The sequence below is a fragment of the Belonocnema kinseyi genome, chromosome 5 (assembly GCF_010883055.1).
Source record: "Belonocnema kinseyi isolate 2016_QV_RU_SX_M_011 chromosome 5, B_treatae_v1, whole genome shotgun sequence".
Lineage (NCBI taxonomy): Eukaryota > Metazoa > Arthropoda > Insecta > Hymenoptera > Cynipidae > Belonocnema > Belonocnema kinseyi.
In genome coordinates, this window is record NC_046661.1 from 11,747,145 (window position 1) to 11,764,334 (window position 17,190).

The window sequence follows — 17,190 nt, forward strand, 5'->3', positions numbered from 1 at the left end:
GGGGTATAAAGAAAGTGAAAGAAAAAGGAAACGGAAGTCGCTTAGATTAGAAGCGTGAAAATTGTAAGTAATGGTAAAGTAAAAGATAAGCAGACTAAGATGCGTTTGCGTTCTCATACTCTCTCTCTCTCGCTGGCACTCTCGCTTTCGTTAGCTCGCTCACTCGCTTACTAATAAGTCCGAAATTGCGCTATCGCAGGAACTAGATATAAGACTTTATGTAAATAGTTGTAAATAATTGTATATATAGAAAGGATAAGATTGTAAAAAATATATAGATGTAAACGGAAAGATTGTAAGGAATGGAAGTCATGTAAACCCTTAGGGGACACATTATGAATAAAGAACTAGCCTTATGAATAGCCAAAAGTTTCTGACTTCCGATTGGCTGTATGAGTAGGCAAAACTATTTTTAACTAGGGTAACCAGAACTCCACTACCTTGGCCCTTGTTTTTCTCCTTTATAGCAAGGCTATAATAAACATAGTGCTCAATCAGAAATCGAGGTAATTTCACACATTCATTTGCCAACCAGGTTTCACCTAGACAGATGACGGACTAATTAATCAAGCATTTCATTTGACTTTCGTCTAAACTGAACAGGTTGCTGAAGCCACTTAGATTCCAGTAGAATTCTCTGAAAATCTCACCAACCGATTTCACAAACACTTTAATTCTTGAAAAGTTACGCAGAGGGATGGATAGGAGCTTGGTAAGAAATGGTAGCAGCTTCACTATTAGTCAGGTAATTTTCCAAGTTGCCATTCTCTGAAGGAGCTTGTTTAATTTTCCGCAACAAATCCAGCTTCGTACAAGCATCCGGAGTCGCCAGCGACCTCGTTGACTTTGTTTGCGATGAATCAGAGCTCTGGTTGTTTGGCACAGTAGCTGTGTTTTTCTTTATAAATTTTGATGACTCAATATACACCAGCTGTCAATTGGCATTGGTAAAAAGTGAACCGGCCGTTATTATTTACCGTCTAAAGAGATCAATTGATGCTTATATTCGTCGTCGTCGAAGGCTTGCTGCACTTGATTATTTTTCAAGAATTAGATTGTTCAAGTCCTCTAGAGTGTAGGTAATATTGTTAATAAATATACTTGATCCGATGATGCGGAAATTAAGACCAAGTTTCCTTTATTTAGGAGATGCGTGTCCCAGTGCCCTTCGCTTTTGGGCAGATTTCCGGTCCAGATCGTGTTCCTCAAAAATATTCGTATCCCTACGTTTGTTGCAATTCATGCAGAATCGAATTTTTTTAATTAGAAATGTATTTATTAAAATTTATTTATTTTCACCACTCCTTAATAAAGAGAAAGTAGAACTGGTATTTTTTGTCATATTAGTGATGTCTGAGGCACCTGGCACCAACAACTGCGTCAATACCAAACGATAGGTCAATTTTTGACTGGATCAAATTGTTTTCCTTGTCTAACGGAAGTGAGGAGGTTTCTGTTGGATCATCATGCATGAAAAAAAACAACAATAAATTGTTTTTCAAATTGCGCTTCTCAAGCAGATGGGCTTGCTTTTTATATTTGCGATAATTGCGTTCTCCACTTCCATTGCACTAATCCTCGCTTCAGTTCTGAATTTTGATCGATCAATCAATAAGAATTTTCTTTCCAAGACCCTGCTTTTTATCGACAGATTTTTTTCAACGGAACTTAAAAGAGTTTCAATTTGTGACACATAAGTCATTTTTGAAGCAAAGTAACATACAGCACATAATTGAAGCACACTTCCAACAATAATTCTGGTGAGTTTTGTGACCGAGCGAAGGTTCCTGTAAAGAAATGATTACAGGGTACCTTACAGAAAGCCAGAAAAGGAACCTTTGGAAGGATCCTGTACAGAAACGTCTATAGGGTCCTATAAAGACGGAAATCACGAAAAAATATGCCGCGCATAGTTATAATATTGCGTTTCTTTTATTCCCTTGAAGATCAATCAGACTATCGTGAAAGTCAAGCCACTATCTCGCTCTCGAAGATTAGTTCCTATGCAGTTTCATTTAAATTGTAAAAAATGTCGGGAATTTTTCTTACGACAATATTCTTACGACAATATTCCCAAAAAATGACGGAGTTCGTAAAACTCAATAAATTATATTTTATTATCTTTTATTTTACATCATGTCTAAACGAATTCGTTAAATATGTCTACACACGACTATTTTCAAGATTCTGTTGATGTAAAACAATTTCTGGCGTCTTATTGTAAATCATAGTCTGCTAAATGCAATTAGTGAAACTTTTATAATAAGTACGAGAAAAGTTGATTATTTAACTATTAAGTCATTAAATACAGTCATAACGTTTTGTAACTATACACATGTAGCATAAGACCATTCAGAAAAGACGTAATTAGTATCAGGAAATGCCTCCGATTTTAAATTAAAAATTTAATTAATAGCTAGTTTTAAATTAAAAAAGATAAAAAATGCAAAAATAATTGCTAAAAAGTTCACAATTCACTAAGATTTCAAAAGTTTTCAGAAAAATTATATGCTTTCACAAAGATTGTAAGGATTTCTAAAAGATTTCAAAGATTGTTTCAAATAATTCTTAGATATAATTGATATAATAATTAAAATATTTCTACAAATTCAAAATTATTTTAAAGATTCCGTGAGGCTTAAAAAATTTCAAAAATTTTTCGAAGATTTCCAAGATTTCAGTAGGATTTAAAAGATTCCAAAATTTCACAAAGACCTCAAAGGTTGCAAAAGGTGTCCGAAGATTTTAATTATATCAAGGAAATTCAACAAGAGATCAAAAAATGCTAAATATTTCGGAAAGATTTCAAGGATTCCAAAAGGTTTTAAGGATTCTAAACGGTTTAAAATATTACAAACTATTTCAGAAGATTTCAAATAAATTCACAAAGATTTTCCAAGATCTTAAAATTTTCACAGATTAAAACAATCCCACAATTTCAAGAGATTTCAAATCTTCTAAAATTACATAAAGATTTCAAAGATTCAAAGATACCCCGAACTAAATGTACATAAAATGACTCCCAGTCGATTTTGATTAAACCTCATTAAATTGTAGTTTTCATCGTTTCGGTGACGTGTGAATGGGCATAAAGTCCAAAAATAGATAGTCTTTTAGTTACAAAGGGTTAAACATCAATCCATTGTAACAAACTTAGGCCAATATCGTAAAAGCTGCAGGTTACAGGAACAAATGGCCCTATGAAAGTTATTGCACTCTGACGAGGAAATGCAAAGGAATTCATGACCTTAGGACACAGGTCATTTCTCAAGATCACTGAAGGTGAGATTGTCATTTATTGTTAATATTCAGGCAATAAATATAAGATATGGACAGGAAATCAATATATAGCTAATGAAGGCAATATATGAGAATGGCTTAATCAATATCCAGACAATAAAGGTAAGCCATAAGCAGAAATTAGTCAATATCCAGGTAATGAGAATTCAAGACATGAGCAAGACTTACGTCAATATCCAGCCAATGAAGACAAGACATGAGCAGAATGTTGTCAATATCTAGCCAATGAAGGCAAAACATGAGCAAGGATTAATCAATATCCACACAATGAAGGCAAGACATGAGCAGAATGTTATCCATATATAGCCAATGCAGGCAAGACATGTGCAGGACTTAACGAATATCAGGAAAATGAATGCAAGACATAAGTAGGATGTTGTAAATACCTAGCCAATGGAGGCAGGCATAAGCAAGAGTTAATTAATATCCAGCCAATGATAGCAAAACATGAGAAGGATTTAGTCGATATCCAGACAATGAAGGCAAGACATGAACAGGATATTGTAAATTCTAGCCAATAAATGCAAGAAATGTGCAGTACTTAGTCAATATCCAGCCAATGAAGGCGAAACATGAGCAGGATGTTGTCAATATCTAGCCAATGATGGCAAAACATGAGCCTGGCTTAGTCAATATCCAGCCAATGAATGCAATACATGAGCAAGACTGAGTCAATATCCAGACAATGAAGGCAAGACATGAAGAGGATGCTGTCAATATCTAGCCAATGAAGGTGAGGCATGAGAAAGAGTTAGTCAATATCCAGACAATAAAGTTCGGATACACAACTAGACGTTAAATACTTCTGGTAACTGAATACCTCTTGGTTGTAATCGATTTCCCGCATCATTTATAACCTGAATCAGGTTTTATAATGGATAACGAATTCTTTCTTGCTGGGGAGCATACCGCAACAACCATAAGACACTGCTTATATGTGCACAAGTTCCTAGCGTTCAAGCACCTGACTGGCATGTAAAATAATATCTTTCTACAGGAGTAAGTTCTTCATTCTCAGCCATACCCTCGTCCATTTCATTGTCACCGTTCGATGCATAGGCAGTCCAGAGTTTATGCTTAGACGCGTTAAAAAATCGAGAAAAAACTCTGATTCTTATGAACTCTAGTTCTGGTAATAGATTATCCCCTCATACAATCTCATTGTGAAATTCCTCGTTATTATCTCATTGCAGTTTGTCTTGCACGTAAGAACGTACGAGTTTAACTTGATAAATCCCAACTGTGAGTTTTTTAAAAAGAATTTAAGAGTCAGGATCGTGAAATATAATAATTGGCCCGCATCTAATTGAACTCACTGTGGGCCTGTTCTTGTCTTAAGGTTTTCTGCCTCAACCAGTGCTTGAACGATATTCGGTTCCATGGATTTTTCAAGTAATCCATTGGCCATATCGACATCAACTCCGTCAATGGCAGTTAAAGGCTGGTATCTGTTACTGATAGCTCTAGCTATCCGAGAAAAATCGCCTAGATTAGGAACGTGTTGTATCTGTACTACTTGCTGAAAGAATTTAAAAATTAATTTTCTGGTCCGTTCCTAGCTTCGACAATCCACCTAGATTTTGTCACCAGGCGAGAATCGTTAGCATCTTCTGTTATAAGTTAATGCTGATGTGGTGGAAGAAGAGCTGGCATTTTCCACGTAATACGCAAACGCGCTTGAAGATTAATGGCACCCCGACATCCCTATTAACAATGACAATATCGTCTTCTTGGAACCACCTGTTCATGCTGTCGGCGTGTCTTACGTATCATTATGTAATATAACGGCATCACTATTACAAGTGTCAGAAAAGTATGACCCTTGGATAAAGAAAATGTAAACATCTGGTGCAACTTTGTGAACACAAAATGACTGTCCGAGAGCCCTGAAGTTACTGCTCTTATGAGTATAAAATTATGAACCATCAACATATATCTTCTTAAGTGAGCTATTTTTCACAAAGGTCAAGGTCATTCCCGTAGTAACTTTTGACAAGGAACCGAAAGAACGGTCAATTTTACATTCAAATATGCACTTTTGTCATATATTCCGGATGACCTTAAAGGTCACCCTAAGGCCACGTTAACTCAAAAAATGTTTTGATGGATATAAGAACAGCATTATTGGAAAGTATTCCATGACAGATAAACTTATGCAAGTATCACGTGTTGATAAGAGTCTAAAATTTGACCTTGACCCTGACCTAGCGGCCGTTTGAAGCTCACGACCCCTCAGGTCGGATAAGTGAGGTTTTCGAACTGCAATGGCCATACTTTTTTAACAACCGTAATAATAATGCTGCTACATTACAACATAAATCCGTAAGTGTCGCTGACGGAATGAACAAATGCTTCCAAGAAAACGATGCTTCTCATGTCTTCCTTAAATGACTGAATATTGATTTAAGTTATGATCATGTGTTGCCTTTATTGGCTATATATTGATCTCCTGTCCATATCTTGTCTTTATTACCTGAATATTAGCAATAAATAACGAGTTTGTCTTGGATCACCTTGAAAAAAGAGCTGTGCCTTAAGGTCATGACTTCCTTTGCATGTATTCGTCAGAGCGCAATCATTTTCATAGGGAACATTTTCTTTCTGACCTGCAGGTTTCACGATATTGAACTAAGATTGTTACAATGGTTCGATGTATAAGCCACTGTAATTCAAAAACTGACTATTTTTGGAGTTCGCCCCCATTCACACGTTAACGAGTCGATGAAAACCACCATTTTACAAAGTTTAATCAACATCGACTGGGAGACATTTTATGTACAATTTGTGCGGGGTCCTTAAAAAGATTTTACAAGGTTTTAAATCATTTTATAAAGATTAGAAAATATTTATAAAACATTATCCCAAGAGATTTAACATAAATTGACCACAATTTCACTAGGTTCTAAAGATTTCACAAAGATTCACACAAATCTGAATGGTTTTACAAGATCTCACAAAATTTCATACAAAAAAATTCTGAACATTTCTAAGATTTTTAACATAACGCAAAGATTTCAAAGAAATACAAAACAATATAAAAAGTCTGTAAATTACTTCACAAAGAGTTTATCGCAAACGATTTCACAAAGATTAATAAAAATTGTAATGATTTCACAAAGATTTAAATTAATTTCAGAAGATTTGGCAAGAATTCTAATAATTTTACAAAGATTTCAAAAGACTTCAAATTTTTTTAATTTCTAAGATTACTCAAAAATTTCCAAGATTTTAAAGACATGCACAATATATTAAAATGATTGTAAATCATTTCACAAAGATTTCAAAGGATTGTAAATCGTTTTACAAAAATTCATAAAAATTTCAATGATTTCACAAAGATTACAAAAGATTAAATTTTTTGTAATTTTAGAAGATTTCTACGGTTAGACCAAAATTTAAAATTATTTCGAAGATTTAAAAAAATTGCAGATTATTTCACGGCGATTTCAAAGAATTCAAAATATTTTAGGTAATCAAAATTAGAATAAAATTCTCATTAAGAAGCAAAATTTCTGAAATTTTAATAGATCTTAGAACAGTATTTAATAATATTGTTTTCTGTTTCAACCAACAGTTTTATAAACAAATATCAGGTTGTCCTATGGGTTCTCCCCTATCTCCAGTTGCTTCCAATCTTGTTTTAGAGGAGTTAGAAAATAGAGCATTATCGAAATTAACTTTTAAACCACTTTTCTATAAAAGGTACGTGGATGACATATTCACTATAGTTCCCACTGACAAAATTAAAGAATTTACCAACACATTCAATAGTATAGAAGAATCCTTACAATTTACTTTTGAATTAGAAAATAATAACACCTTGAATTATTTGGATATATCAAACAAAAAAACTGAAAATGGACTGTGAAAAAATGGAAAACTTGGATTTTATACGTATAAGATAAGGTCCAACTACACGTCATGATATCGGACAATGGATAAACACTCAACGGAGGTTAGTTCACCTAAGTGAAAAACGTACCTTTCTTATTCGATGTAGAAAGGAATCCCTGATTCCAGGTCATATACAGAATAATAAATATATACATCATATATCATTATAAAATTTATACTAAACTCCAAAAAGTAAATTTAACTTACCAGAAAAAACTTTTAAATTATGAAATCAGCAATGTAGTTGACAGGATTCATAAACTAGGTCATTTTTATAATTATTTAAAACACAGATTGGAAAGAAAAATTATTGATAATTCTATTAGTAATTTCTTTACTTCACAAGAATCAAGTCTACATGGACTAAAATACCAACAGAGAAATGTTAACATTACAAAAATTAATTTACTTAAAAATAGATTTTTGAAAGATGAAACTAAATACAGAGAATTTGGATTTAAAGAATGGTTTAAAAATTTATCTAATGAAACAATTCCAGTTAAAATAGCGGAGACTGTGGCTTTAGGTAATAAATTTGGTATTCCTTACAATTCAGACAAAATTCTATCCAATAATATCATTGCAAATATTGAAGAATGTATGAAAATGTAGACGAAGAAAATAAAAAAGCAAATGTTAGAAAAGTTGGCACAGATTTAATTTCAAATCACACAAAAAACAGTAAATTCAATAATTCTGATAAAATATCTGAAACAGTTAGAAAATTTCAAAATGTCCAAAAAGATATAATATTTGTTAGAGCAGATAAAGGTAATATTTCAGTTGCAGCTAATAGAAATGATTATAACAAAACAGTTGAAAATTTATTGCAAAATAACATACTATACAAAAAAGTTAACACCAGCTTAATTCCACCCATTGAAAATAAATGGGAAAATAAAAGGTATATAAATGGGAATTAAGCATATCGTTTAAAAAATCATGGGGAGTATTCTTGCTAAGGCTTATGCTCTCTCTAAAGTTCACAAACCTGACCTAAAATGGAGATTTATAGTGTCTTCCATAGGATCACCCACCTACAATTTAGCCAAATTTTTATAAAAAATTTTTAAACCTGTTTCTGGCACGACTCACTCTTTTGTTAAAGACAGTTGGGATTTTAAAGATAAAATTAAGAATATTCATGTACCCATTACCCACTCATTACTATCTTTATATGTGGTTTCTATGTTCGATAAAATTCCGTTAGATTTACTTTCTGATTGCATACAAGAAAAATTACAAGTTTATAAAAATTTAACAAAAATATCTAATTCTGAAATTTTAATAGTTGTTAGAACAGTATTTAATAATACGGTTTTCTCTTTTAACCAAAAGTTTTATAAACAAATATCAGGTTGTCCTATGGGTTCTCCCCTATCTCCAGTTGCTTCCAATCTCGTTTTAGAGGATTTAGAAAATAGAGCATTATCGAAATTAACTTTTAAACCACTTTTCTATAAAAGGTACGTGAATGAAATTTCACTATAGTTCCGACTGACAAAATTTAAGAATTAATTAACACATTAAATAGCATAGAAGAATCCTTACAAATTACTTTTGAATTAGAAAATAATAGCACCTTAAATTATTTGGATATATCAATAAAAAACTGAAAATGATAGTTTAACTACCAATTGGCACAAAAAGCCTTCATGGTGAGGGCAATATTTAAATTATAATTCACACCATCCATTTAACCCAAAAGTTGGATTAATAAAAGGGATAGCAGATAGATGCATACAACTAAGCGATTTCAATTTTAGAGAAGAAAATTTAAACAATTAAAAATTACATTACAACAAAATAATTATCCATTACCTGTAATAGAAAGTGTGATCATAGAAAGAATAAACGAGATTTGCAGTAGTTCCAGTAAACAAAATAAATGGTTCGATAATTACAAAAAAAAACTGATTTACATGTTTCGTTACCATACGTACAAGGTTTATCAGAGATTAAAAGGTACTTTGAAAAAATTCAACATTATTGTATATTTTAGAAACAATCACAAATTGGAAAATTGTTTTATAAATAAGAAAGATTGTGAACAAATTGGAAATTTGTTAAACGTAGTTGATTTAATAAAATGCAAAGGTTGCAAAAAAGTTTATATTGGTGAAATAGGTAGAAGGTTAAAAACAAGAATAGCTCAACAGAAAAGAGATTGCAGGATTGGCAATTTGAACACAGGTTGGTCATAACACTCGTGGAATTTTGATCACCTTTTTGATTTTGACTTTGATAATATAAAGATTTTACCAAAAGAAAACAACACTTTTAAACGTCGAATTTTAGAATTAATTTTCATTAATAAATATAAGAACTGTTCCATTAATTTAAAAACAGAAATACTTAATGTAACTCAACATTACCATAATATAATAAGTTGAATAGTAAATTTCTAAAATACCTTGGCGCGCTTTTTTCGCTAAAGTGGAATTAGGCCCTCTATAATGAAAATTCTGTACTAAATATTTAACATAACCTAAGTTTTGTTTCCTGTCACCATTACCTGTTTGTCCGTCGTGTGACTATCGTTGGTTTGCTCAAGTGTTTTAAAATGTAACCTTAATTATTGGGAGCCTCTTTTCTTTTTTTTGGAGGTTTTTCCCAATTAAAAATTATATGTTTCGGAAATTATTTCAAGCCGTCTCACTTTTAATCATCGAAATACAATTTTTTTTATGTGCAAAAATCGTATATAAGGTATATAGACATTTCTTTTCATAATAAAATTTTCTCTACGACAATGATAATTTTTTAAATTAGCTAATTTTTATAATAATTTTGTATCACGTATTGCCTGAGGATCACAGACAGATTAGGTCGAAACGTCGTGAGGTGTAGAAGAATGTTATATTTTGATTAAATCATTTACTCGGATTTCCTTGTCTTTTTATTTCAAACTTGATCGTAAGATCGAAGCAGAAATTGAACTAATGTTCATATTTAAGTTAATTTTAGGTAATTTCGTTTAAAAAATATCATAAATCTATATGTTCCAATTTGTAAAATATAATACAGCTTAAAATTACGAAAGAATTCAAATTAAACAGGTATACGCAATAAACTAGAACTCCATAATAATTATTTCCGAGCTGAGACATTTTTTTTGATTGTTATCCAATTTTTTACTGTAACCATTTCTAAATACTGTTATTTACCATGATCATCACAACTCTTTAATTTACTTGCCTTTTTGTCACGATTAATGAAAAATACATATCACATTTTAGAAAACATGAAATGTGATTCCCAGTTAGAATTTGTATTTCTGGTTAATTCTCGGCATTATTTTAATTCTTAGCAAAATACCGGTTTCCCGGTTAGTAGGCACCCTGAGCGATGATGGCTGAGAAAATTTATTAGATATTTTTAAATGAAAGTGACAACCAATAATATTTCGATGATGCCAAGGTGCTTCTCAGTTATCCCCAAACATCATTAGGGTTATTTGGATTAAATCGGTCAGAAGGTGCAGATAGCAGCACAATTTTAGATAGCATTGTGTCGCTTGGGTGTGAATGCCAAATGTCGTTTTGACTATATTAAAGATAAGTTTAATTAAATTGATTTATTAACAATAAATAAACTGTAACTCCTAGCATCAAAAATTGGAAAAAGTAGATTTACTAGCAGCGAAACTTGGAAGGAGGATAACTACTAGCATCAAAACAGTCAAAACTTTGCACTCTGGTATGTATGTATGTATGTGTTAAAAAAGACGGCTACAGATAGAACTTATCGTGTCTTGCTCCTGAACTGAATGCACATACAATATTAAAAATCGTGTTGATATTTATTCAGTAAATTCTCTTAAGTTGTTGTAATACTGTATTGTATTATTACTGTGCTATTTACAACATTCTTTATGATTATCGTTATTTGTATAATGCATTGAATTTAGCACGGTTGCATATTTTTTACTCATTTCTTGCTGCCGTCATCTACATACTCATATTTTCAAGCACGCAGAGCCGATTTTTTAATAAAATCATTTCATTATAGATTATACGCGTGGAAAATGCATATACAGCTATCACTGCGCGTTGCTACTACTGCCAATGACTCTGTTTGCTTTAAGATATGGTTATGTAGATGAGGTATGCAAAAAATTGTACAAAAATATTCAACTGTGCGGGCTCAAAATTCAGACGCGATTGTCATTCTGATTTCCGTAATAACCACAAAACGACACTTTCATTATTATGAGATAACGGTCTGTTACAAAGACTGTCATTACGATTATTTACAATTATTATGTAGTTGAAATTATTATTTATTTTCACAATCATTTCCCCCTATGAGTCGTAGGAATCGTTTTTGTCAACAATTGCAGTAAATGGTATTTTTTTACGACGCACGGAAAACTAATTGTTTAAAAAACTTATTTTTTTAATATACTAAATATCCTGAGGAAAATAACCTTTTAAGATTCCTACGACCCACAGGAGGAAACGATTGTGAAAATAATTAACAGATCTTTAAACAAGTCCGACTAAATTCCCTAAAGACTTCCATTATTCCCGCACACGTTAAACAATTTTCCTGAATCTTTTATTCATTTGTTTGTAATTATATAAATAAATCGATTGCGCACATAAAAAATAAATTAATGAACGATCTCATAATGACAGTTTTTGTAACAAACCGTATGATGACGGAAATCAGAATGACAATATCGTCTGAATTTTGAGTCCGCACGGTTGAATATTTTTCTCTAATTTTTTGAATGACTCATCTAAATAAACATATCTTGAAGCAAGCAGTCATTTTTCGATAAAATTTTTATATTTTGTTTTATAATAAAAAAAGGACGAACAGTAGTAGTAACACGCAATATTAGCTGCATATGCATTTTCGACGCGTATACTCTACAATGTAATGATTTTAATGATGTAAAGATTTGGCAAAACATAAATAAATTTAAAAATTTAGAAAAATTAGTCAAGTTAGTTGAAAATTTTCAAAAAGAACATCAAGATTTAATTTTTGTAAAAGCAGGTAAGGGAAATCAAACCGTTGCAGCTAATAGAGATGACTATAATAAAACTGTTGAAAATATTCTTAAGAATAATATTCTATATAAAAATATAAAAACAAGTATGGTTCCAACATTAGAAAATAAATGTAATGACATAGTCATTAGATGGGGGAAAAAACAGTTTGATTAATGATCAATGTTCATACCGGTTAAAAAGTCGCAATAGTGTTATGGCAAAAGCTTATGCTCTTCCAAAAGTACATAAGCCTGAATTAAATTGGAGATTAATTGTTTCTTCAGTTGGTTCTTCTACTTACAATTTATCCAAATACATTTATAATATTTTCAAACCAGTTTCACAAAACGCTAGTTCTTTTTTAAAAAATATTTGGGAACTTAAAGATTTTCTAAAAAACATTATTGTACCTAAAACTCACTCAATAGTTTCCTTAGATGTTCTGTCGATATTTGATAGCATTCCGCTTGATCTTGCTTTAGATTGTATCGAAGAAAAGCTTATCTCAAATCATAATTTAACAAAAATAAGTAAGAATGAACTATTAGTAGCCACTAGAACTGTTTTCAATGGCACGTGTTTAGCAGTATAGAGGAGAGCATAAAATTCACTCATGAAATTGAAATTAACAATTTTATAAACCTTGATTTACAAATAATTAAAGCTTCAAATGGTTCTTCACTAACTAACTGGTATGAAAAACCGTCTTGATCTGGGAGATATCTCAATTACAATTCACATAATTTATTTGGTCATAAAATCGGTTTAATTAAAGGTTTAGTTGATGTATGTGTCAAATTGAGTGACGTGCAATATAGAAAAGAAAATTTAAATCAACTAAAAACAACATTAGTATCTAACAACTATCCTCTTCCTTTAATTAATGACATTATCGCTGAGCGTGTGCATGAAATTTATAACAGTATTAAAAATAAAAATAAATGGATTGATACAATAAATTTGATATAAAAGTTATGTTACCGTATATACAAGGTCTCCCTGAACGTTTACGAAGTTCATTAAAAAAATTTAACATAAATGTTTATTTCAAAAGCACTAACAGTTTAGATAACTATTTATTAAAGAAAAAAGATAGGGATAGCATTGCAACTTTGTCTGGTGTTATTTATATGATAAAATGCAAATGCTGTAATAAAGTTTATACAGGTGAAACTGGGAGGAGATTAAAAACTAGAATTGCCGAACATAAAAGAGATTGTACAATTGGGAATTTAAATACAGGCTTGTCAGAACACTCTTGGAATTCTAATCACTACTTCGATTTTGAATTCAGCAATATTAAAATATTAGCTACTGAAAAAAAATACTTATCAAAGACGTATTATTGAATCTATATTCATAAACAAATTTCGAAATATTTCTGTTAATTTACAAAATGAAATTTTAAATATTAATAAAATTGACCAAAGCATAATTAATTAATATCATCTTATTGCAGTTACAAAAAAATGTTCATCTTCATCAACGATTTACCGCCTTATTTATCTCCTAGTCATATGTTCGTCGTTGTTTCCAAAACACTTAGAACGGTTTCATAATCGTTAACAATGTAGCTTTTACACTGAAAAAAGCCTTTTCAATTTTATGAGGCTTTTTCTTTTTACTCATCCTCAATAATTGTTTGGAGTCTTACTTTTTTTCAACTTTAATAACGTATAAACTATTTTTAATTATGACACCAAAAAAATTGACACGTATTGACTCCAAAATTGGAATAATTGTTGTTTCGTTTACAAATCTTTTTAAATTAAGGTATTATTTTTTAATATTTTTTTCTCATAAACAATAACTTTTTTAAAACTATTTATATTTATTTTTATTATGTACTAGATTATTATAATTATTATTTAGATACTCTGAAAAAGGCACGCAGTGATGCCGAAACGTCGTCGAAGTTTTAATTTTTGTTCTAAAAATAAATGGAGTTGAATTGATAGCTCTAATTTGTTTTTATTTTGCCGTGACTGTAAGACAGAAGAAATAATTTTTCTACAATTCAGTAATGATTTTATTTAAAAAATCGGCTCTGCATGCTTCAAGATGTGAGAATTTAGATGACGTCTGCAAAAAATGAGTAAAAATATTCAACCGTGTGGCCTAAAAATTCAAAACAGAATAATCGTTTTTTTACAAACTACCACGTTAGTACTGCAAATATTAACCGATTTTCATGAATATTTTTTTCAATTTATTGTAACTATATAAATTAATTAATTCTGTTAATTAAAATTGAATTAATCAATGATTTCACAATGTCAGTTTTTCTAATTGGCCGAAATGTGATAACAATGCTGGCATTCATTCGTTCCATGTCATTCATCACCATGCAGGGAGTCTGCTGACTTGAGTTTGACGAGGTTAAGCAGGCTCGCTGTGGACATGCATGTACAGCTATCACTGAGTGTCACTTCTATTTTTCTCTATTGTTCTCTATGTTTTTGATTATTACACAAAATATAAACATTCCATCAAAAAACGGACTCTGCTTGATTTGAGATGTGGTTATTTAGATTAGGTATGAAAAAAATTAGACATATATATTCAACCGTGCGGCCTCAAAATTCGAATCGATTAGACATTCTGATAAAAGGCCTTAAAGACAAGTTTAAGACAGGCCTGAATCTGCCTATATTGTAGTCTTAAGTTGGTATTTGTTTTCACGAGGGTACTATATTGATTCAAATGATTATTCTAACAAATTAATAGCACCATTATTAACCCGAAATAAATAATTAGTGTTTTATTGAATATTCATTTGAACCAACAATATCCACTTTTGAACGAGTGCGAAAATTCATCTTAGCGATTTAAAATGAAACTGTTTCGTTAACAGTTGTACTTTATTAGTTAAAAATGAATCTTCCTGGATTGAAAATAATCTTTTTTGTTGAGAATTCATTTACTTAGTTGATGATTACACTTTTTTTTAATTCATCTCTTTCCAATGAATTCCACCATATGATAATTCATTTCCTTTTTATTAAACTTAATTTCTTGGAATGATTTAAGCATCAAAATTTAAGAAATTTAAATTAGGCCAAAATCCAAATTAAAAATCCCATTTAACGTCCAATAATCAAATTGATGCAAAATCCTGTTTTATAAAACAAGAATCCAACGATCAAATTTGGACCACAACAAATAAACAAAAACAAACAATCCTATTGTAATAAACGTTTCGCTACTCGTACAGTATCCTTATTAAGGCAAGAAAAATTTAAGTGGTAGAAATTGACAGCACCCACGAACAGGTGCTCTCTCCTTGATAAGGGAGTACCCTTATCAAGGAGAGAGCACCTGTTCGTGGGTGCTGCTTAAAAATTTGTATTTCTTTAGTTAAAAATTCAATTAATTGCTTAGAAGCTCAACTATTTTATAGGAAGTTAATTATTTTACTACATATTACTATCTAATAATACAAAACTTGGCCCAAGTTTAACTTAGATCGGACTTCCTTTTTTTATAGGTAAACTTAAGAAAGTATGCCCCATACACATATGTTGATATTCGAGTGTAGCGTAAATTAAGTCTACATAAACTTTTCTACTATTAAATTCAAGAATATTATTTGAATTAAGAATTTTCGTGTTTTCAGCAAAATAATTTGAGGGATGGTTTCGCCCACTAAATATGAAAACGGGACAAATTAAAAAAAGTATTTCTTATTTATTTGTCTCTTAAAACATCTTTGAGAACCAAGCCTATACGAGGTGGACAGTTGAAAATTATTTCTTTGTCAGACCACCTGTGAGAAACTTAGATTTGTAATCAGACGGAATTAATTTTCATGAAATGATAACAATAGCCAAAATAATAAAAAATCATAATGAACCTACAAATTTCTTTACTAATTTTTAGTACTCACGTGATTGTGGAACTCCTGCTAACAACATGGTCCTCGTGATTAAGTTTTTCAGAAGATTCTTTCGTCGAACAGATATTGTCTGATTTAGAGTCTCCGTGATTTGTATCTGTCGATATTATCCTACCGACGGGTTTCGGTTTCACTTTGTCGTTAACCGGAGAAAAATCCTACATTGATAACATTTTAAAATTAAGTATAAAAATCAAGGAAGTTGTAAAGCTGCTGAGAGGGAACGAATCTGTGCTCTTGAGAGTACATGCTCATATCACAGAATTGTTTCCCGGCGAAGTATATAGTTTTCCAAAAAATACTAGACGAAACATAGTTTACCGATTTGAGAATGAAGTTTTTGATGTAACATAAGTATAGTTTCCTCGCTTTCTCGTGTCCGTTATGGAGAACACGGTAGGGCTTACATGTACAAAGAACTTGAATGCTACCCGATTTGCACAATAGCAAGGGAGAAGCAATTCTAAAGGCGCATTTAAAAAAATTTATCGGTTTAAAATTTGCATTTAGATCAGCCATTCGGTCAACTCCGTGCATCTTCAAGTCAAGTTTATCATAAGTCTCATGGTTGCGTCCTAAACTTCCAAAGGATACCAGTGTTAAGAAAATAGAGGTTATCTTAAGTATTAATTGAAAATAATAAAATTGTTTAATTAATAATGAAGTGAGACATGTAGACTGAGAAGGAAATGTACATTTTTTACTGTGCCAACAAATTTATGGAATGGCTGCTGAGTGACAAATACTGTGAAATGTTGATATTCTTCGCTTCCAGTGGACGAAGAGATAATTGTATCGAACGCTTATTTGCGGCATAAAAAAGGTATGTCACAAATAGACAGGATATATTTTGTACAAAGTGAATAAAATATTATGTGCGAAAACTTAAGGATGATATTAATTACATTTACTTACAGAGTTAGCGGCCAAAAGGTGATTCATAACATAACCCCGAAATAATGACAGACCGGCCTGACGTGTTTATCTTATTTCCTAATGATTATTCATTACCAAAAAATACCTTTGTGGTTTGCATGCTCACTACTGACAGTGTCAGCAGTAACAATTTAAACAATAATTACTTATTAATAATTGTAA

The 17,190-nt window shown here is 31.1% G+C and overlaps 1 protein-coding gene across 4 annotated transcripts in view; it reads right to left on the reverse strand.

Moving 5' to 3' along the window:
* The window catches only part of LOC117172295 (protein kinase C and casein kinase substrate in neurons protein 2), a 547,527-nt gene that overhangs the window by 153,936 nt on the left and 376,401 nt on the right, over positions 1-17,190 (reverse strand). For all 4 annotated transcript variants that reach the window (XM_033360057.1, XM_033360055.1, XM_033360056.1 and 1 more), the window contains exon 8: positions 16,084-16,250. In XM_033360057.1, coding sequence (XP_033215948.1) covers positions 16,084-16,250 — 167 coding nt within the window. The remainder of the gene's footprint in view (positions 1-16,083; positions 16,251-17,190) is intronic.